General features: G+C 48.4%; 1 protein-coding gene and 1 long non-coding RNA gene across 2 annotated transcripts in view; one reads left to right on the plus strand and one right to left on the minus strand.

Moving 5' to 3' along the window:
• Nucleotides 1-2,258: 2,258 nt before the first annotated feature.
• Nucleotides 2,259-3,841, plus strand: LOC105052290 (expansin-A4). Its single transcript, XM_010933055.4, has 3 exons — nucleotides 2,259-2,477; nucleotides 2,571-2,883; nucleotides 3,140-3,841. The coding sequence occupies exons 1-3, from the start codon at nucleotides 2,333-2,335 to the stop codon at nucleotides 3,441-3,443; spliced, it is 762 nt and encodes a 253-aa protein (XP_010931357.1). The 5' UTR covers nucleotides 2,259-2,332; the 3' UTR covers nucleotides 3,444-3,841.
• Nucleotides 3,842-4,099: 258 nt separating this feature from the next.
• The window catches only part of LOC105052289 (uncharacterized), a 90,550-nt gene continuing 79,912 nt past the window's right edge, over nucleotides 4,100-14,737 (minus strand). Inside the window, exon 3 of the long non-coding RNA XR_012134961.1 lies at nucleotides 4,100-4,594. This is a non-coding gene — a long non-coding RNA (uncharacterized lncRNA). The remainder of the gene's footprint in view (nucleotides 4,595-14,737) is intronic.

Raw genomic sequence — 14,737 nt, forward strand, 5'->3', positions numbered from 1 at the left:
GCGGCGGATGAGAGGGTCGTGAGGTCAAGTTAACAGGTTGTTGGCGAACCTTCCCCGCCATCACCACGCGGACCTCGTGGTGGTCCGCGTCACGCGGGGGAGCAAAGGAGGCGCGACTAAGGATACAAGTCATCTCGCCACGTTGCAACTCTGACCAAGACCACACTAGCTGTTTTACTCACCTACGTTACGTTTCTCCCACCATACCAACCACTCCTCCATGTGAATCCGACCTACAAACAAGGCCCAGTCAAAATCTTGCCACAATTCCAACTCCAAGTACTGCCGCATATGGTACTATTTCCAGTAGATAAACCAAAGGCTTTCCCAAATGAAAGGTAAAGAGAGGGGAAAGATGATCAAATTCATAGATTATAGAGTCTATGAGAGAAAGGCCCGAAAGCATTTGGTTGCATAGGATTACATTTGTCTTACAACTGTGCTTCATTAATGAAACCAGGAAAAAATGTCATGAAATTTCACTGTCTATGCGGATTGGGTATATCAAATATTGTCCCAAATTGTTGACGTCCGATGGTTAGTTGAGATAGCATAAGGTATATATATAGACCTGTCCGGTATATGTTAAGTTTACGTAAATTTTTGATATATATATATATAAAAGTAGACAAAGATCTAGAAATTTGCATTAATTTATGCGATCCCGTATGGTTTTTGTCATGTTACCCTTTCACTGTAACTTCTGTACCGGAGTTGGACTAGTCACAAGATGTGGCGAGGTTGCTGAAATACTTCCATCAACGAGCATCCCAACTCCCAAGCATGGAATCGTAAACGATCAATTTGAATGGTACTAGATGTTAGCATCTGAAAAGACCTTAATGATACAAGACAAATTGCATTACAAGAGGATTTGACTCATAGAGTCAAGAACCAACGGAACTTGCTTTCCAGCTAGACGATCACCTATAGTTCGTGCATCAGCCATTCTTAGCTGATTGAAGGGAGCATTCAATCTCTTGATATTGATTGATGAGCAAATGACGGTGGATGAGTGAATCAAACTTTTCAGTTACCAGACAGGAACCATACTCCATCTAACAAGCTATTAATTAAGCTGTAAGTTGAACCCCTTTTTTCCTTCTCCTTCATCTTTAATTTCATTAAGTTTTTTGCTTCAACAAAGTTACCCCCATGGATTCTGCAGCTACAGGCACAGCCATTAACCTCAGCAACTGGGAATTCCTCTCTCATAGGCGGCATTATATGCGAGAAGTTCCGTAGTGAAAAGAAGCTCATAGCACAACCACATATGCTAGTTCTTATCCTTTGAAATTTGATTGTTGGAGATTGGGAACTTCATATGAGATGGAACATATGTATAAAGAAGCTAATAATGCTACCAATACCATAGATAATTTGTTTCCGAAATCTGGTAGATATCTTGGTGGCTGTATTTTCTATAGGGACTCTTCCGAAACCGTTACTCTATTTTTATTAGTTTTCCCATCACTGTTAGCATCTGGAATCTTCTCTGTTCTTGCCTCTAGTGCCAACTCCCCAAGATGACTTGAGGAACCTTTGCACGAGCTGGAAGCATACTAACTTTTCAAATGAAGTGCATCTTGCCATTCTCATGTTAGTTGCTGCCCTTGTCTGGACTGGAGCTGTTGGTAGGAAAGAAATGTCTGAATTTTCTTAAACAAGTTTTCCTCTCCTAATATCCTGGCTTCAAATATCATGAATCTTTTAAACAACTAGTCTCTATTGTGTGCGGATAAGACTTTATCTGGTCCTATGAGTATCTGGACAAAGCTAAAGACTCTCTGTTCCTTCAAAACTCTGTACTCTTCAGACCAAGGCTCTTTGTTTGCGATGTTGCTTCACCGGAATTCTTCCTCTACTCTCTTTGCATTTGGGTCTTAGACGGATGAACTCTATGGTTGTCTTAATGTTTGTGGTCTGATTAATTGTAAATATGGTAACATTACCATAGTTAATCTAATATATGCACATAACAATATAAGCATCAAATACGTGGGTCGATGTGGCTTATTTTGGAAGGTGACACGAAGAGAGACGGATGCAAGCGTCCAGAGTAGGGGAGGGGGTCCATGGCCTCACCAGTCGGCCCTCAACGGTACCAGCTGCATGTGCGTCCGATTTGTTATTTTCTGCCGTCCGTTTCAAAGGCTGTGCGCTGCTCGGACATGAGAACCGCGAGACCTGTCTCCCTTTACAAAGAAATTTATGGAACGCCCCCCCATCCCTCCCTCTCCTATAAATACACTTCCCTTCCCTTTACAAGCAAACTAAATCCCATCTTTCCTTTCTCTTTCTATTAGCTACATTCCTTCAGAGAACCTCTCCAATGGCAATCCCAAAATGCTCTCTCACCATTGCTCTCTTTCTCCTCTTCTCCTCCTCCCTCCTCGTGCCCGGAATCTTAGGGGATTCGAGCTGGCAGTCCGCGCATGCCACGTTCTACGGTGGTGGCGATGCGTCAGGAACAATGGGTGATTAACTAAGCCTACAAATTTTTGCACTAACAACGTCTGATTCTTTCTTGATCACTTCTAATGGGGATGTTGTTGTGTCTTTATATATAGGAGGGGCTTGTGGTTATGGCAACCTCTACAGCCAAGGTTACGGCACGAACACCGCCGCGCTTAGCACGGCCCTCTTCAACAATGGTCTCAGCTGCGGCGCATGCTACGAGATGAAGTGCACCGACGACGCCAGGTGGTGCCTCCCTGGGACTATCGTGGTCACTGCCACCAACTTCTGCCCTCCAAACTACGCCCTCGCTAACGACAACGGAGGGTGGTGCAACCCTCCCCTCCGGCATTTTGACCTGGCAGAGCCCTCCTTCCTCCAGATCGCTCGGTACCGGGCCGGGATCGTGCCCGTGTCCTTCAGAAGGTGAGCCATGTCCCACTCATGAACCCAACACCAACGAGCCCAACCGGTCTTAGTTTCTGGGTTTGTGTCAGGACCAAATTGGGTCATCTGGTGGTGGGCTCCGAGGCTCTATGCCTCATACTAGTTCTTGACAGTCACCTAGAGCCAGTTGTACCATCTTGGCATTTTCTACTTTAGCTATTCTCATGTAATTTATATATTTCCATGGTCCACCAAAAAAAGCGTCAGTGAGTTCATTAAGCCATGCAATGTGCAGGGTGCCATGTGTCAAGAAGGGTGGTGTTCGGTTCACCATCAATGGTCACTCCTACTTCAATTTGGTCCTGATCACCAACGTCGCGGGTGCAGGCGACGTGCATGCTGTGTCCATCAAGGGATCCAAGACTGGGTGGCAGGCGATGTCGCAGAACTGGGGCCAGAACTGGCAGAGCAATGCATACCTTGATGGACAGAGCCTCTCCTTCCAAGTCACCGCAAGCGATGGGAGGACTATCACTAGCTACAACGTCGTGCCTGCCGGGTGGCAATTCGGGCAGACCTTCGAAGGAGTACAATTCTAATTTCCAAGCAGAACAAGGCTAGCAAGCCTAATTATCAATATCTTGTAGTATTTGTATTGGCTAATATTAGATTAGGAGAGATTGAAAGAGTGTCTTGTATCGAGAGAGGTATGGTTACGCCGAGGTTGCTATCATTTAGCACCCGCAAAGGCTTAAGCGGTATAGATGGACATATAGACAGAAGAGATGTAAAATTGTTTTCAGTGTCTTGCTCTAGTGCATAGGTTGCCCGAGGCCTGGGATTGTAGGGATGGGGAAGTTAGGCGAGCACCTTTCTCGGGTTGGCCCGCGTCCTCGTCATATGGTTAAGGGATGTGTTTATGAGAATGCTATTTAGCCCGCATGATGGGTAACAAGCTGTTCTGTAGACATACAGATGCTTGTCATTTGTCACTTAACATCGTTTGCCTCTTCTGGTACAATATATTACTAGGACCAAAGTCAAATTTGGCTGAGCTCATGAATTGATTGGGTTGGTGGCTCTTTTTTTTTTATGCAAGTCTGACGACATTTTACGCTTCTTTTTTTAATTTTTACTGGATGTCACACAAATCTTCCATTCCTTTTTTTTTTTTTTCACTTCAACTAATTTTTTTTGAATCTTTTCTGGGAGAGAGATAAAGACCCGCTCATACTATAATTATGCGGTCCAGAATTTTGGATTCTGTCCCCAAAAAAATTTAACCTTAAGAACGGGAGTACGACAACTAAACCAACCTCTAATTTAAGTATAAAAAATGATCGGAGGTTGCATGAGACATGACGATTTTTGAAACGTGTCCCTCGATCCCCATCAAAATCCTGGTTCGTTGTCATCATTGGTAAGCAAATTTTTTCATGTCCCAAACACCTAGATGAGCTCCAGTGACCATATCTGCACCTGAGATGTCACCAAGAAATGTCTCATCGTTCTCGATTGGTGCTGTACGGAGATGAGAGAAGTTCTTCGATTTCACATGCTCAAACCACCGGCTATCTTGCTCCTCAGGGCCCTGCCACTTCGGCGCACCAATGGCTACATGGGTGGCCCAATAAGGTTGAAGAATCTTCGGGAGAGATGCCAAGTGCTGGACCTGAATACGTAGCCGGTTCTGCTTGGCTCCTTCCAGGCACAATCTTGGGGCACTGACAGGCTTACGCCCAACTGATATCTGCATGATTATTCAAATGACATCACAGGAAAAAAAGGATTAAAAAGAATATTTATTGCCAAAACAAAATTATGACACTGCATCGGTAAAAAATTTTAAATTATCATTGGCTTGGGGTATAAGTGGAGTAGAAGGAAAGCAAAAGGACATATGGTTGAAGCTTCAGTACAAAGAAAGGGTACCTACTGCCACGAAAAATTGTTAGTGACGACACGCCCATGACCCTTTCTATATTAAATAGATCCAGATGGTCGATAATTCAGATACACCAACCACTGATATGTACTGTATAGGACTCAGAATTTACAGTTACTGGATGCTGAGAGATGATGATGACAAATGATCCTTCTGAAACATAACTGACTCGTAAGTAGATGCCATCTAAAGAAGTAATGCCAATTTTCTCGACTGGCTTAACAAGCACAAAGATAGCATGGCATACCCTGGCAGAATATTAGACGTAGGAATCTATCACGATACGATCATAGTTTCAAAGCAGGTACGATAATAAGGACAGCACATTAACAGTCAACCTGACAAATAAAATATGCAATGATATCAAACATTTGCGCAAGTCCATTTCATCGAGAAACAGAACTTTATCAATTTCAAATGACACTTTTTAGTCGGAGTTATTTCTGATCAATTGGTTATGAAATTCAAATATTATAAAATTTACATATCATTACGTGTTGAGTTGTTGACTCCAATTTGAATATCCAACTCTTTTTTTATCAAGATAGAGATATTATACCATATATTTCCTAACTAAATAAGGGTTATAGCATTTTCTATTTAGTTAAAAATTTTATACCTTATATTTTCCAACTAAATAAAGATTACAATATTTCTGTTTAGTTAGAGATCTTATTTCTCTGTAAATAGAAGAGTAAGGTTATGGATTTATGTGCATGGTGTGCATTGGAGATTGCGAGAAAAAGATGAAAAGTGATTAGGATTTGAGAGTTTTTTCTTTGTATTTCAATCCTAAAATAGTGCATCTCCGTTTCATCACTCATGAATATAGGTTTAGGCCGAACCACATAAGTTTCTGTATTTTTTCTATATTTTTATTTTTGTGTATCTATTTGCTTGATCTATTTATCTCTAAAAATCTCCAACAATTGATATCAGAGCATCATTGGATCTTTTCTCTTTTTTTGAGACAAGATTGATCGAAGTTCGTACACGTAGCAGATGATTTCTGAATGCGTATAAGCACTACCAGTACTATTTCACACATCTTAAGGCCTCAAATTGAAAAATCTAATCAGATGGCTGCATTCCTGGCATCAAAAAATAGTGGGAGATGAAATTTCATATTAATTAAAAGCCAACAAGCCCTCTAACACACTGGTCAAAGTTTTAAGGTTTCAGTCAATGCTTCCAGCCACGTTATTAGTCCATCCCATTAAAACTTGCCATATGTCGCAACAAATCTTTGCCATGACAGTGCACACATCAACAGCCACCCATCAGCCACATCAGCATTTGCCACATCATCATCTAAGTCAACATCTAGACAATCTCTGCTACCACATCGATGCCACATCAGCAACTACTACCACATCATCAACCCTGTTGGTGCAAAAATCCACCTGCGTCGGAGAAGCTGGAGTCGAGGGAGTCGCGGTCGCCGTCGGGACCTGCAAAGGAAGTCTAAACCAGAGTTGGGGGTGCTCCGGCAAGACCCTCCGACGCTCAAGTCAGTTCTCTGCCTCAACAAGAATGGAGTGCTCGAACGGAAATTTTAGCAGAGTTTTGAGATAGAAATTAGAGCTTAGAGAATAACGTATCTGGGGTCCCCTTTTTATAGATGGAGGGTGCAACAGACTGATAGCGACGTCTGTAACTGCCTGGTAGTGGGCTGTTCGGGGTCAGGAGGAGTTTGTTACGAAGAGTGATGGAGCGAAGTCGTGGCTATCACCGTGGCTTGCCACGTGGAGCCTGTTGCTGAGAGTGGAGCGACGTCCGTTGTCGTGACTTGCCAGAGAGTGGTGGAGCCGCGCAGAATCCGTCGCAGGAAGTGGAGCAGAATCGTGGCTATTACTGTGGCCAGCCACGTGGAGCCTGTTGCGGAGAGTAGTGGAGCCGCACGGAATCCGTCGCAGGAGGTGGAGCAGAATCGTGGCTATTACTGCGGCCTGTCAGGAAGTCCAGGACTGTCGGCCGAAGCTCGATTGAAGCGTCTGGCGGAGAGAGGTGGCTATCCATCTGAGAGGGACTCGGATGTTGCTGGCGAGCCTTCTGCAGTTGGGTGCCTTGGGCGTTAATACCACAGACGAGGGCCATTTGCTGTGGGAGCTCGGTCAGAGGCTTTTCGCAGACGAAGCTCGGTCTTACGCAGAATTCGGTGGAGGGTCGACCGGTCAGTGGGTGTCGGATGGCGCTGAAGAGGTTCATCCGCTGGAAGGGTCCGGCTGTTGGAGTCCGTGCGTCGTAGGAGTCCGTCCGGGATCTTTCCGCTATAGGAGTTCGGTCGGAGTCCGATCTCCGTAAAAGCCCGGATGGGGATCATTTATCGAGGAGGCTCGGCTGGAGCCTGCCTGCAATAGAAATTCGAAAGGAATTCATTCACAATGGAAGCTCGGGTGGAGGCTTATCGTGAAAATCTGGCGCGGACCGCTCGTAGTGGAAATTTAAAGTAGACCGCTTGTAGCAGAAGCTCGGAGTCCAGCTCCCGCAGGAGTCCGGATGAAGTCTACCTACAGTCGGAGTCGGAGATGAAGTCCGGCTCCCGTAGGAGTCCGGATGAAGTCTACCTGCAGTCGGAGTCGGAGACGAAGTCCAGCTCCCGTAGGAGTCCGGACAAAGTCTACCTGCAGTCGGAGTCGGGAACGAAGTCTTGCTCTCGTAGGAGTCCGGACGAAGTCTACCTGCAGTCAGAGTTGGAGACGAAGTCCGGCTCCCGTAGGAGTCCGGACGAAATCTACCTGCAGTCAGAGTCGGGGATGAAGTCTGGCTCCCGTAGGAGTCCGGACGAAGTCTACCTGCAATCGGAGTCGGGAACAAAGTCTGACTCCCGTAGGAGTCCGGACGAAGTCTACCTGCAGTCGGAGTCGAGGACGAAGTCCGGCTCCCGTAGGAGTCCGGACGAAGTCTACCTGCAGTCGGAGTCGGGGATGAAATCCGGCTCCCGTAGGAGTCCAGACGAAGTCTACCTGCAGTCGGAGTCGGGGACGAAGTCCGGCTCCCGTAGGGGACGAAGTCTACCTGCAGTCGGAGTCGGGGACGAAGTCCGGCTCCCGTAGGAGTCCGGACGAAGTCTACCAGCAGTCGGAGTCGGGAACGAAGTCCGGCTCCCGTAGGAGTCCAAACGAAGTCTACCTGCAGTCGGAGTCGGGGACGAAGTCCAGCTCCCGTAGGAGTCTGGACGAAGTCTACCTGCAGTCGGAGTCGGGAACAAAATCCGGCTCCCGTAGGAGTCCGGATGAAGTCTACCTGCAGTCAGAGTCGGGGATGAAGTCCGGCTCCCGTAGGAGTCCGGACGAAGTCTACCTGCAGTCGGAGTCGGGGACGAAGTCTGGCTCCCATAGGAGTCCAGACGAAGTCTACCTGCAGTCGGAGTTGGGAACAAAGTCCAGCTCCCGTAAGAGTCCGGACGAAGTCTACCTGCAGTCGGAGTCGGGGATGAAGTCTGGCTCCCGTAGTAGTCCGGACGAAGTCTACCTGTAGTCGGAGTCGGGGACGAAGTCCGGCTCCCGTAGGAGTCCGAACGAAGTCTACCTGCAGTCAGAGTCGGGGACGAAGTCCGGCTCCCGTAGGAGTCCGGATGAAGCCTAACAGGTGGTCGATCATCGTGAAAACTTGGATGGAGTCCGTCCGTCGTGAAGAATCCGGTCGACGCTGGTGGGAGTTTATCTGTCAGCAGAACTTGGGAATGTTGAGGAGGCTCGGCCGCCGGAGAGATGTCGCCGAAGGTCGGACATCGGTAGAATCCCTAAGGGGTCACTCCTGACACGAACTTCGGCTGGGGGGGATTCTATACCCAACACCTGTCCCCCTACTTTCGAGTTTGAGTTTTGAATGAAGGAAGTACAGAGAAATTTTCACAGCCGAAGTTGCCCCCTCGAATCTTGCGCACGTCCGTCCTTGAAAATCCTGACATTTAATGCGCGCGTGCTGGAGTCTTTTTTCAATTAGGGCGATCCGAAGAGTCCTTTCGAAATTTTCATCGGAGCGTGGTCCTAAGCGCCACACCATAATGGTCCCGCCAACAGTCAGCTCTACGCCACGATGAGTGGGACACGTGGCGGGCAATGGTTGACCTGGGGATATCCGCCACCATAACTGTGTCAGGCCCCGTCGCTTATTTAAGCCCCCACCTTCCCTCCAGGGACTTCATTTCGCCTGAGAGTCGACGCCTTTCTTCTGCCTGAGAGTTTAACCACCCCATCGGTGCCCTTTTTGACTCTGAGCATTCTTCGCACCAATCTTCGCCATCTCCGCCGGCCCCCCGCCGCCTTCAGTCTTCCGAGCCCTTTCGAGGAGTTCTCCCACCGGGGCTTCTACCCCGGAGGTCAATCTCGAGAGGATGTTACGGATCGAGAGGAGTAGGAGGGGGAAGACAGTGGCCTGCGAGTTCAGCGGCTGCCGAACTGTCACAAGGGTTCCCACCGCCTCGAAGGGGGCTCGAGGGAGAATTCCTTCAACAACAGAGATTTAATAATGGAACCAACCGATGAGTGCATTCTGCCTGAGAATTTCAGAGTAGTTGAATGGGGCGACACCGATCAAAGGGGTAGACTTGTCATCATAAGCTGTGGCGGGTTTCTTGACGTCGTCGGGGTTGAGGGACCAGAGGCGGTCGGCACTGACGGTGGGGCAATAAAACTTGTTACGGGGACGGTGGAAGTAGTGCATGCTGATCTTGCCAAAGTACCTAGGATGGTGGTTGTTGTGGAGCACACGGTGGTGGTGCGTGCCTCTGGCGTCATCGCGGCCTCCGGGGTACTTTCGGTTCTTCCCGATGCAGGTCGTCGTCGCCGCTGCCGTCGCCGTCGCTGCCCCTTGAATTCTATCCCCCCCTTTTCCCCCTAGGGTTGGGGTTTCGGCAATGGAGTGGAACGAGGTGGGGGGCGAGAGCCGAGGGATTTATCACACGCACTGGAAAATACTGCTGAGAAGGACAGAACCGGAAGGAGAAGTCGAAAGCTTGAAGTGGTCCCTAATGTGTTCCTTTCGAGTCTTGTAGTAATGTTCTTTTTTCCTCGATCCTCAGGGTCTTGTAACGTATATCTTGTTAATCGAGAATGAGAAGGAGATTTTGTTACCTTGTTCGTACTTTGCGTCAAATTATCGCCTGCCGAACTTCTTTCATTCACTATTGTTATTGTTGTATTCCCCTCCTCTTTTTCTTTTCATCTTCTCTCTCTTCTTCCTCTTTTTTTTTTTTTTATCGACGTCGTCTGGAGATTACTGGTCGTTGCCGCGTCGGCTCACTTTTTCGATCATCTTTCTTCTTCAGCCTTAAGGGCTCTGTAATGCATATTTAGTAAATAACATGAGAAGGGAATTTTTCGCTACCTCTTTTACTCACGTGTTGAATTATCGTTTGCCGAGCTTCCTTCGGCTTTTGTCTTGCTCGATATCGATGCCATTCGGAGGTATCTGATCACCGTCGCATTGACCCGTCCTTCTGTTTATGGCCGCTGATTTGTCCGGGACCACTCGAGTTTGACGCCTCCTTTCAGAGTTCGAGCTCGGAGATCTAAGCTTCTCGTCGCCCTGAGGAAGCCATCTTATCCTTGGCCTGTGTTGAGAGCTCTTTTGGAGACCGAGGATTTTGATAAGAACCCCCATCCTCGCTGAGACGAGGTTCCCTATATTTTTAATATAATTTATTTTCCATTTGTCACTGATGTAGTTCGTCACTTTCCTTTTTAACCCCTTCTCTTTTTTTCTTTTCTCGAGTGAGGGTTTTCCCTCTGCTCTTAGTGGGGTCGCGGGAGCACGGAGGGGTCGCTGGCAAGGTTCTCTTTTTCTCATCCGGTCTTGAATGACCAGACCTTAATTGGTGTCAGGATGAGGTTCTTCCCTTATTTCTGACGTAATCGGTTTCAGCTCAGGTTAGGACGAGGTCCTCCTCTTATCTCTAACAGGGCTATGGGGGCACATATGGGCGTTGCAGGACCTCTCCCCCCATCCAGTCTAAGTGTAATCGGGCCTTCGACCTTGCTCATGTTAGGACGAGGTTCTCCTCCTATCCCTAACAGGGCCGTGGGGGCACATATGGGCGTTGCAGGGCCTCTCCCCCCATCCGGTCTAAGTGTAACCGGGCCTTCGACTTTGCTCAAGTTAGGACGAGGTTCTCCTCCTATCCCTAACAGGGCTGTGGGGGCACATATGGGCGTTGCAGGACCTCTCCCCCCATCCGATCTAAGTGTAATCGAGCCTTCAACTTTGCTCAAGTTAGGGTGAGGTTCTCCTCCTGTCCCTAACAGGGCTGTGGGGGCACATATGGGCGTTGCAGGACCTCTCCCCCCATCCGGTCTAAGTGTAACCGGGCCTTCGACCTTGCTCAAGTTAGGGCGAGATTCTCCTCCTGTCCCTAACAGGGCTATGGGGGCACATATGGGCGTTGCAGGGCCTCTCCCCCCATCCGATCTAAGTGTAATCGGGCCTTCGACCTTGCTCAAGTTAGGGCGAGGTTCTCCTCCTGTCCCTAACAAGGCTGTGGGGGTACATATGGGCGTTGCAGGGCCTCTCCCCCATCCGGTCTAAGGAGAACCGGGCCATCGATTGTGTCGAGACGAAGTTCTCCTCCTGCTCCCGACACGGTTTGTTTTGATTGTCCTGTCGATATAGGCTCGTGCCAAGACAGAAGACATGTGGATATAAAATTTTTATTTAAAATAAAGTTATCGATAATACATTCGTAAATTTTTCGAGCTCCATTATCGCGGGAGGTCTGCTCCTTGAGGTAATAAGTTCCAGGCCAGACTACTTCCTTGACTTCGTATGGGCCTTCCCAATTTAGGGCAAGCTTCCCCTCGATCCTGAGGTTGCGAGACAGCGGCTCATCGAAGCACTAGGTCTCCTGCTCTAAAGACTTTATTTTTGACACGAAAATTATAATAGCGGGCGACTTTCTGTCTGTAGGCTGCCATCCGAACTTGAGCTACCTCCCATTTTTCTTCCAGCAAGTCGAGGTTGGCTTTAAGACCTTGCGAATTGTGATGTTCGTTGAATGCCACGACTCGTGCCGACAGGAGCTTGAGCTCAATTGGGATAACAGCCTCCGTTCTGAAGGCTAGAGCGAAGAGGGTCTCCCCCGTGGGCAGTCTTTGGATAGTTCGGTATGCCCACAATACATGATAAAGTTCGTCTGCCCAAGTTCCCATCATTTTTTCGAGCCTTGTCTTGATCCCTTGCAGCAGAGTTCTGTTGGTCACTTCGGCTTCGCCGTTCGCCTGAGGATGGGCTACCGATGTGAAGTTGTGGGAGATGTTTAGGTCTTCACAAAATTTGGTGAATCTCGCTCCCGCAAATTACCGCCCATTATCAGTAATTAGGGTTCTCGACAGGTCGAACCTGCAAACGATTAACTTCCAGACGAAGTCTTGCACTTTAGCTTCTGTGATTTTCGCCAGCGGTTCGGCTTCGACCCACTTGGTGAAATAGTCAATTGCTACCAGGAGGAACTTCCTCTGCCCTGATGCTACGGGAAAGGGTCCAAGGATATCCATTCCCCATTGCGCAAACGGCCATGGGGCACTCAAGGGTGTAAGCTCGACGGCGGGCTGTCTCTGGATGTTGGCATATCTCTGACATCGGTCACACTTTCTGACGTATTCAATGGAGTCACGATACATTATCGACCAGTAATACCCTTGGCGGAGCAACTTGTGGGATAAGGATCTAGCCCCCAGATGGCTTCCGCAGATTCCTTCATGTACCTCTCACAAGGCGTAGTCAGCTTCCGAAGGTCGGAGATATTTTAAAAGGGGCAAAGAGTATGATCTCCTGTACAACTTGTCCTCATAAAGGATGTACCGGAAGGCTTGATTTCTGAGCTTCCAAGCTTCTTTTGCATCATGAGGGAGAACCCCGTCTCTGAGATATGCCACCAGTGGGTCGATCCAACTAGGCTCATGGTCAACTTTCATCACGGGCCGTGATTCTTCCGTACTTGGGCACTTCAGAACTTCAAAGAGAACACCCTTGGGCAATTCAGTCGGAGCCAGCGTAGCCAGCTTGGAGAGAAGATCGGCCCTGGTATTTTTCATTCTTGGAATCTACCTGATGTTGAAGCTACTAAAGGCGGGGACGAGCTCCTTTACCTTTTCAAGATACTTAGCCATGCTGTCCTCCCGTGCTTCGTAGTTTTCGCTGACTTGTTCCACTACCAATTGGGAGTCACTGTGAACTTGGAGCCGATCTACTCCCAATTCTTGGGTGATCCTCAATCCTGCGATCAGAGCTTCGTATTCCGCTCCATTGTTTGTTGCGGAGAATTCGAAGCGCAGAGCGTACTTCGCGATGATTCCCTTCGGACTGATCAAGATCAGGCCCACGCCTGCGCCCGACATGTTGGAGGATCCGTCCACGTAGAGGGCCCAAAAGCAACCAGGGGGGTCTGCTTCTTCTTCGGAGGAGTTCGGTCGGGGCTCCAGGCCATCGATTTCACCCTGTTCAGATTCGGCCTCCTCCGAGATAGTGCATTCTACTATAAAATCTGCCAATATCTGGGCTTTCACTGTCGGTCTAGGTCGATAGTTGATGTCGAATTCTGTGAGCTCGATCACCCATTTCGCTATCCTCCCGGAGGCATCTGCCCGATGCAGAATCATCTTGATCGACTGGTCGGTGAGCAACGTTACAGTGTGCCCTTGAAAGTAGGGTCGGAGCCTCCGGGCTGCAATCAACAGGGCGTAAGTTAGTTTCTCTAATTTAGTATACTTGGTTTCGGCGTCTCTCAATGCACGACTGATGTAGTAGATCGACCGTTGAATTTTTGCTTCTTCCTTGACAAGAACTGCTGCAAGAGCCATAGGGGAGACCGTCAGGTACAAGAACAGCTCCTCTCCAGGCTCGGGCTTCACCAACAACGGAGGCGAGCCGAGGTAGCTCCTTAGTTCTTCGAATGCCTGTTGGCACTCAGTGGTCCAACAGAAGTCCTTCGGCCGCTTGAGGGTTTGGAAGAAGGGTAAGCATCGTTCGGCCGACCTCGCAACGAAGCGATTCAGGGCTGCCACCCTCCCTGTAAGGTGCTGAACCTCTTTTATCGACTTCGGGGTGGCCATCTCTTGGATGGCACGAATTTTCTCTGGATTGGCTTCAATCCCGCGCTCCGATACCATGAAGCCCAGGAACTTCCCCGAGATCACTCCGAAAGCACATTTAGTCAGGTTCAGCTTCATCTTATATTTTCAGAGGATGCCGAAGGTCTCCTCGAGGTTGGCGATGTGGTTCATGGAAGATTTGCTTTTCACGAGCATGTCGTCCATGTAGACCTCCATATTGCGACCGATCTGCTCTTTGAAGATTTTGTTCACCAGCCGCTGATAGGTCGCACCTGCATTTTTGAGGCCGAAAGGCATGACCCTGTAATAGTAAAGACCACGGTTAGTAATGAAAGCAGTCTTTTCTTCATCTTCTGGCGCCATCCTGATTTGATTATAGCCGGAGAATGCGTCCATAAAGGTGAGAAGCTCATGGCCCGAGGTTGCATCCACCAGTTGATCAATTCTGGGCAGAGGGTAGCTGTCCTTTGGGCAGGCTTTATTCAGCTTTTTGAAGTCTATACACATCCTCCACTTGCCGTTTGCCTTTTTGACTAGGACAACGTTGGAAATCCAGTCAGGATAATTGACTTCTCTAATGAATCCGACTTTCAGGAGTTTGTCCACTTCCTCGGCTATCGCTTTCTACCTCTCCGGTGCATGACCTCGGATTTTTTCTTTCGTCGGTCGATACTTTGGGTCGACGGCCAGATGGTGTTCCATGACTTCTGCGTCAATCCCCAGTATGTCTGCTGGAACCCAAGCGAAAACATCCGCATTCTTTCGTAGGAAATTAATGAGCTGCGTCCGCACCTCTTCCCCCAGGTTGGAGCCGATCTTCACCACATGCTCCGTATTCCCATCGTTCAAAGGGATCGAAACCAGATCTTCGATTGGGCCGCCCCTTTCCTCAGCAAGA

The sequence above is a fragment of the Elaeis guineensis genome, chromosome 10 (assembly GCF_000442705.2).
Source record: "Elaeis guineensis isolate ETL-2024a chromosome 10, EG11, whole genome shotgun sequence".
NCBI classification, from domain to species: domain Eukaryota; kingdom Viridiplantae; phylum Streptophyta; class Magnoliopsida; order Arecales; family Arecaceae; genus Elaeis; species Elaeis guineensis.

Bases quoted from the DNA above. Each gene is read 5' to 3' on its own strand.
- LOC105052290 (XM_010933055.4), top strand. From the start codon at position 2,333: ATGGCAATCCCAAAATGCTCTCTCACCATTGCTCTCTTTCTCCTCTTC. The intron at 2,478-2,570 runs GTGATTAACTAA...CTTTATATATAG, and splicing joins CGATGCGTCAGGAACAATGG to GAGGGGCTTGTGGTTATGGC. The intron at 2,884-3,139 runs GTGAGCCATGTC...TGCAATGTGCAG, and splicing joins GTGCCCGTGTCCTTCAGAAG to GGTGCCATGTGTCAAGAAGG.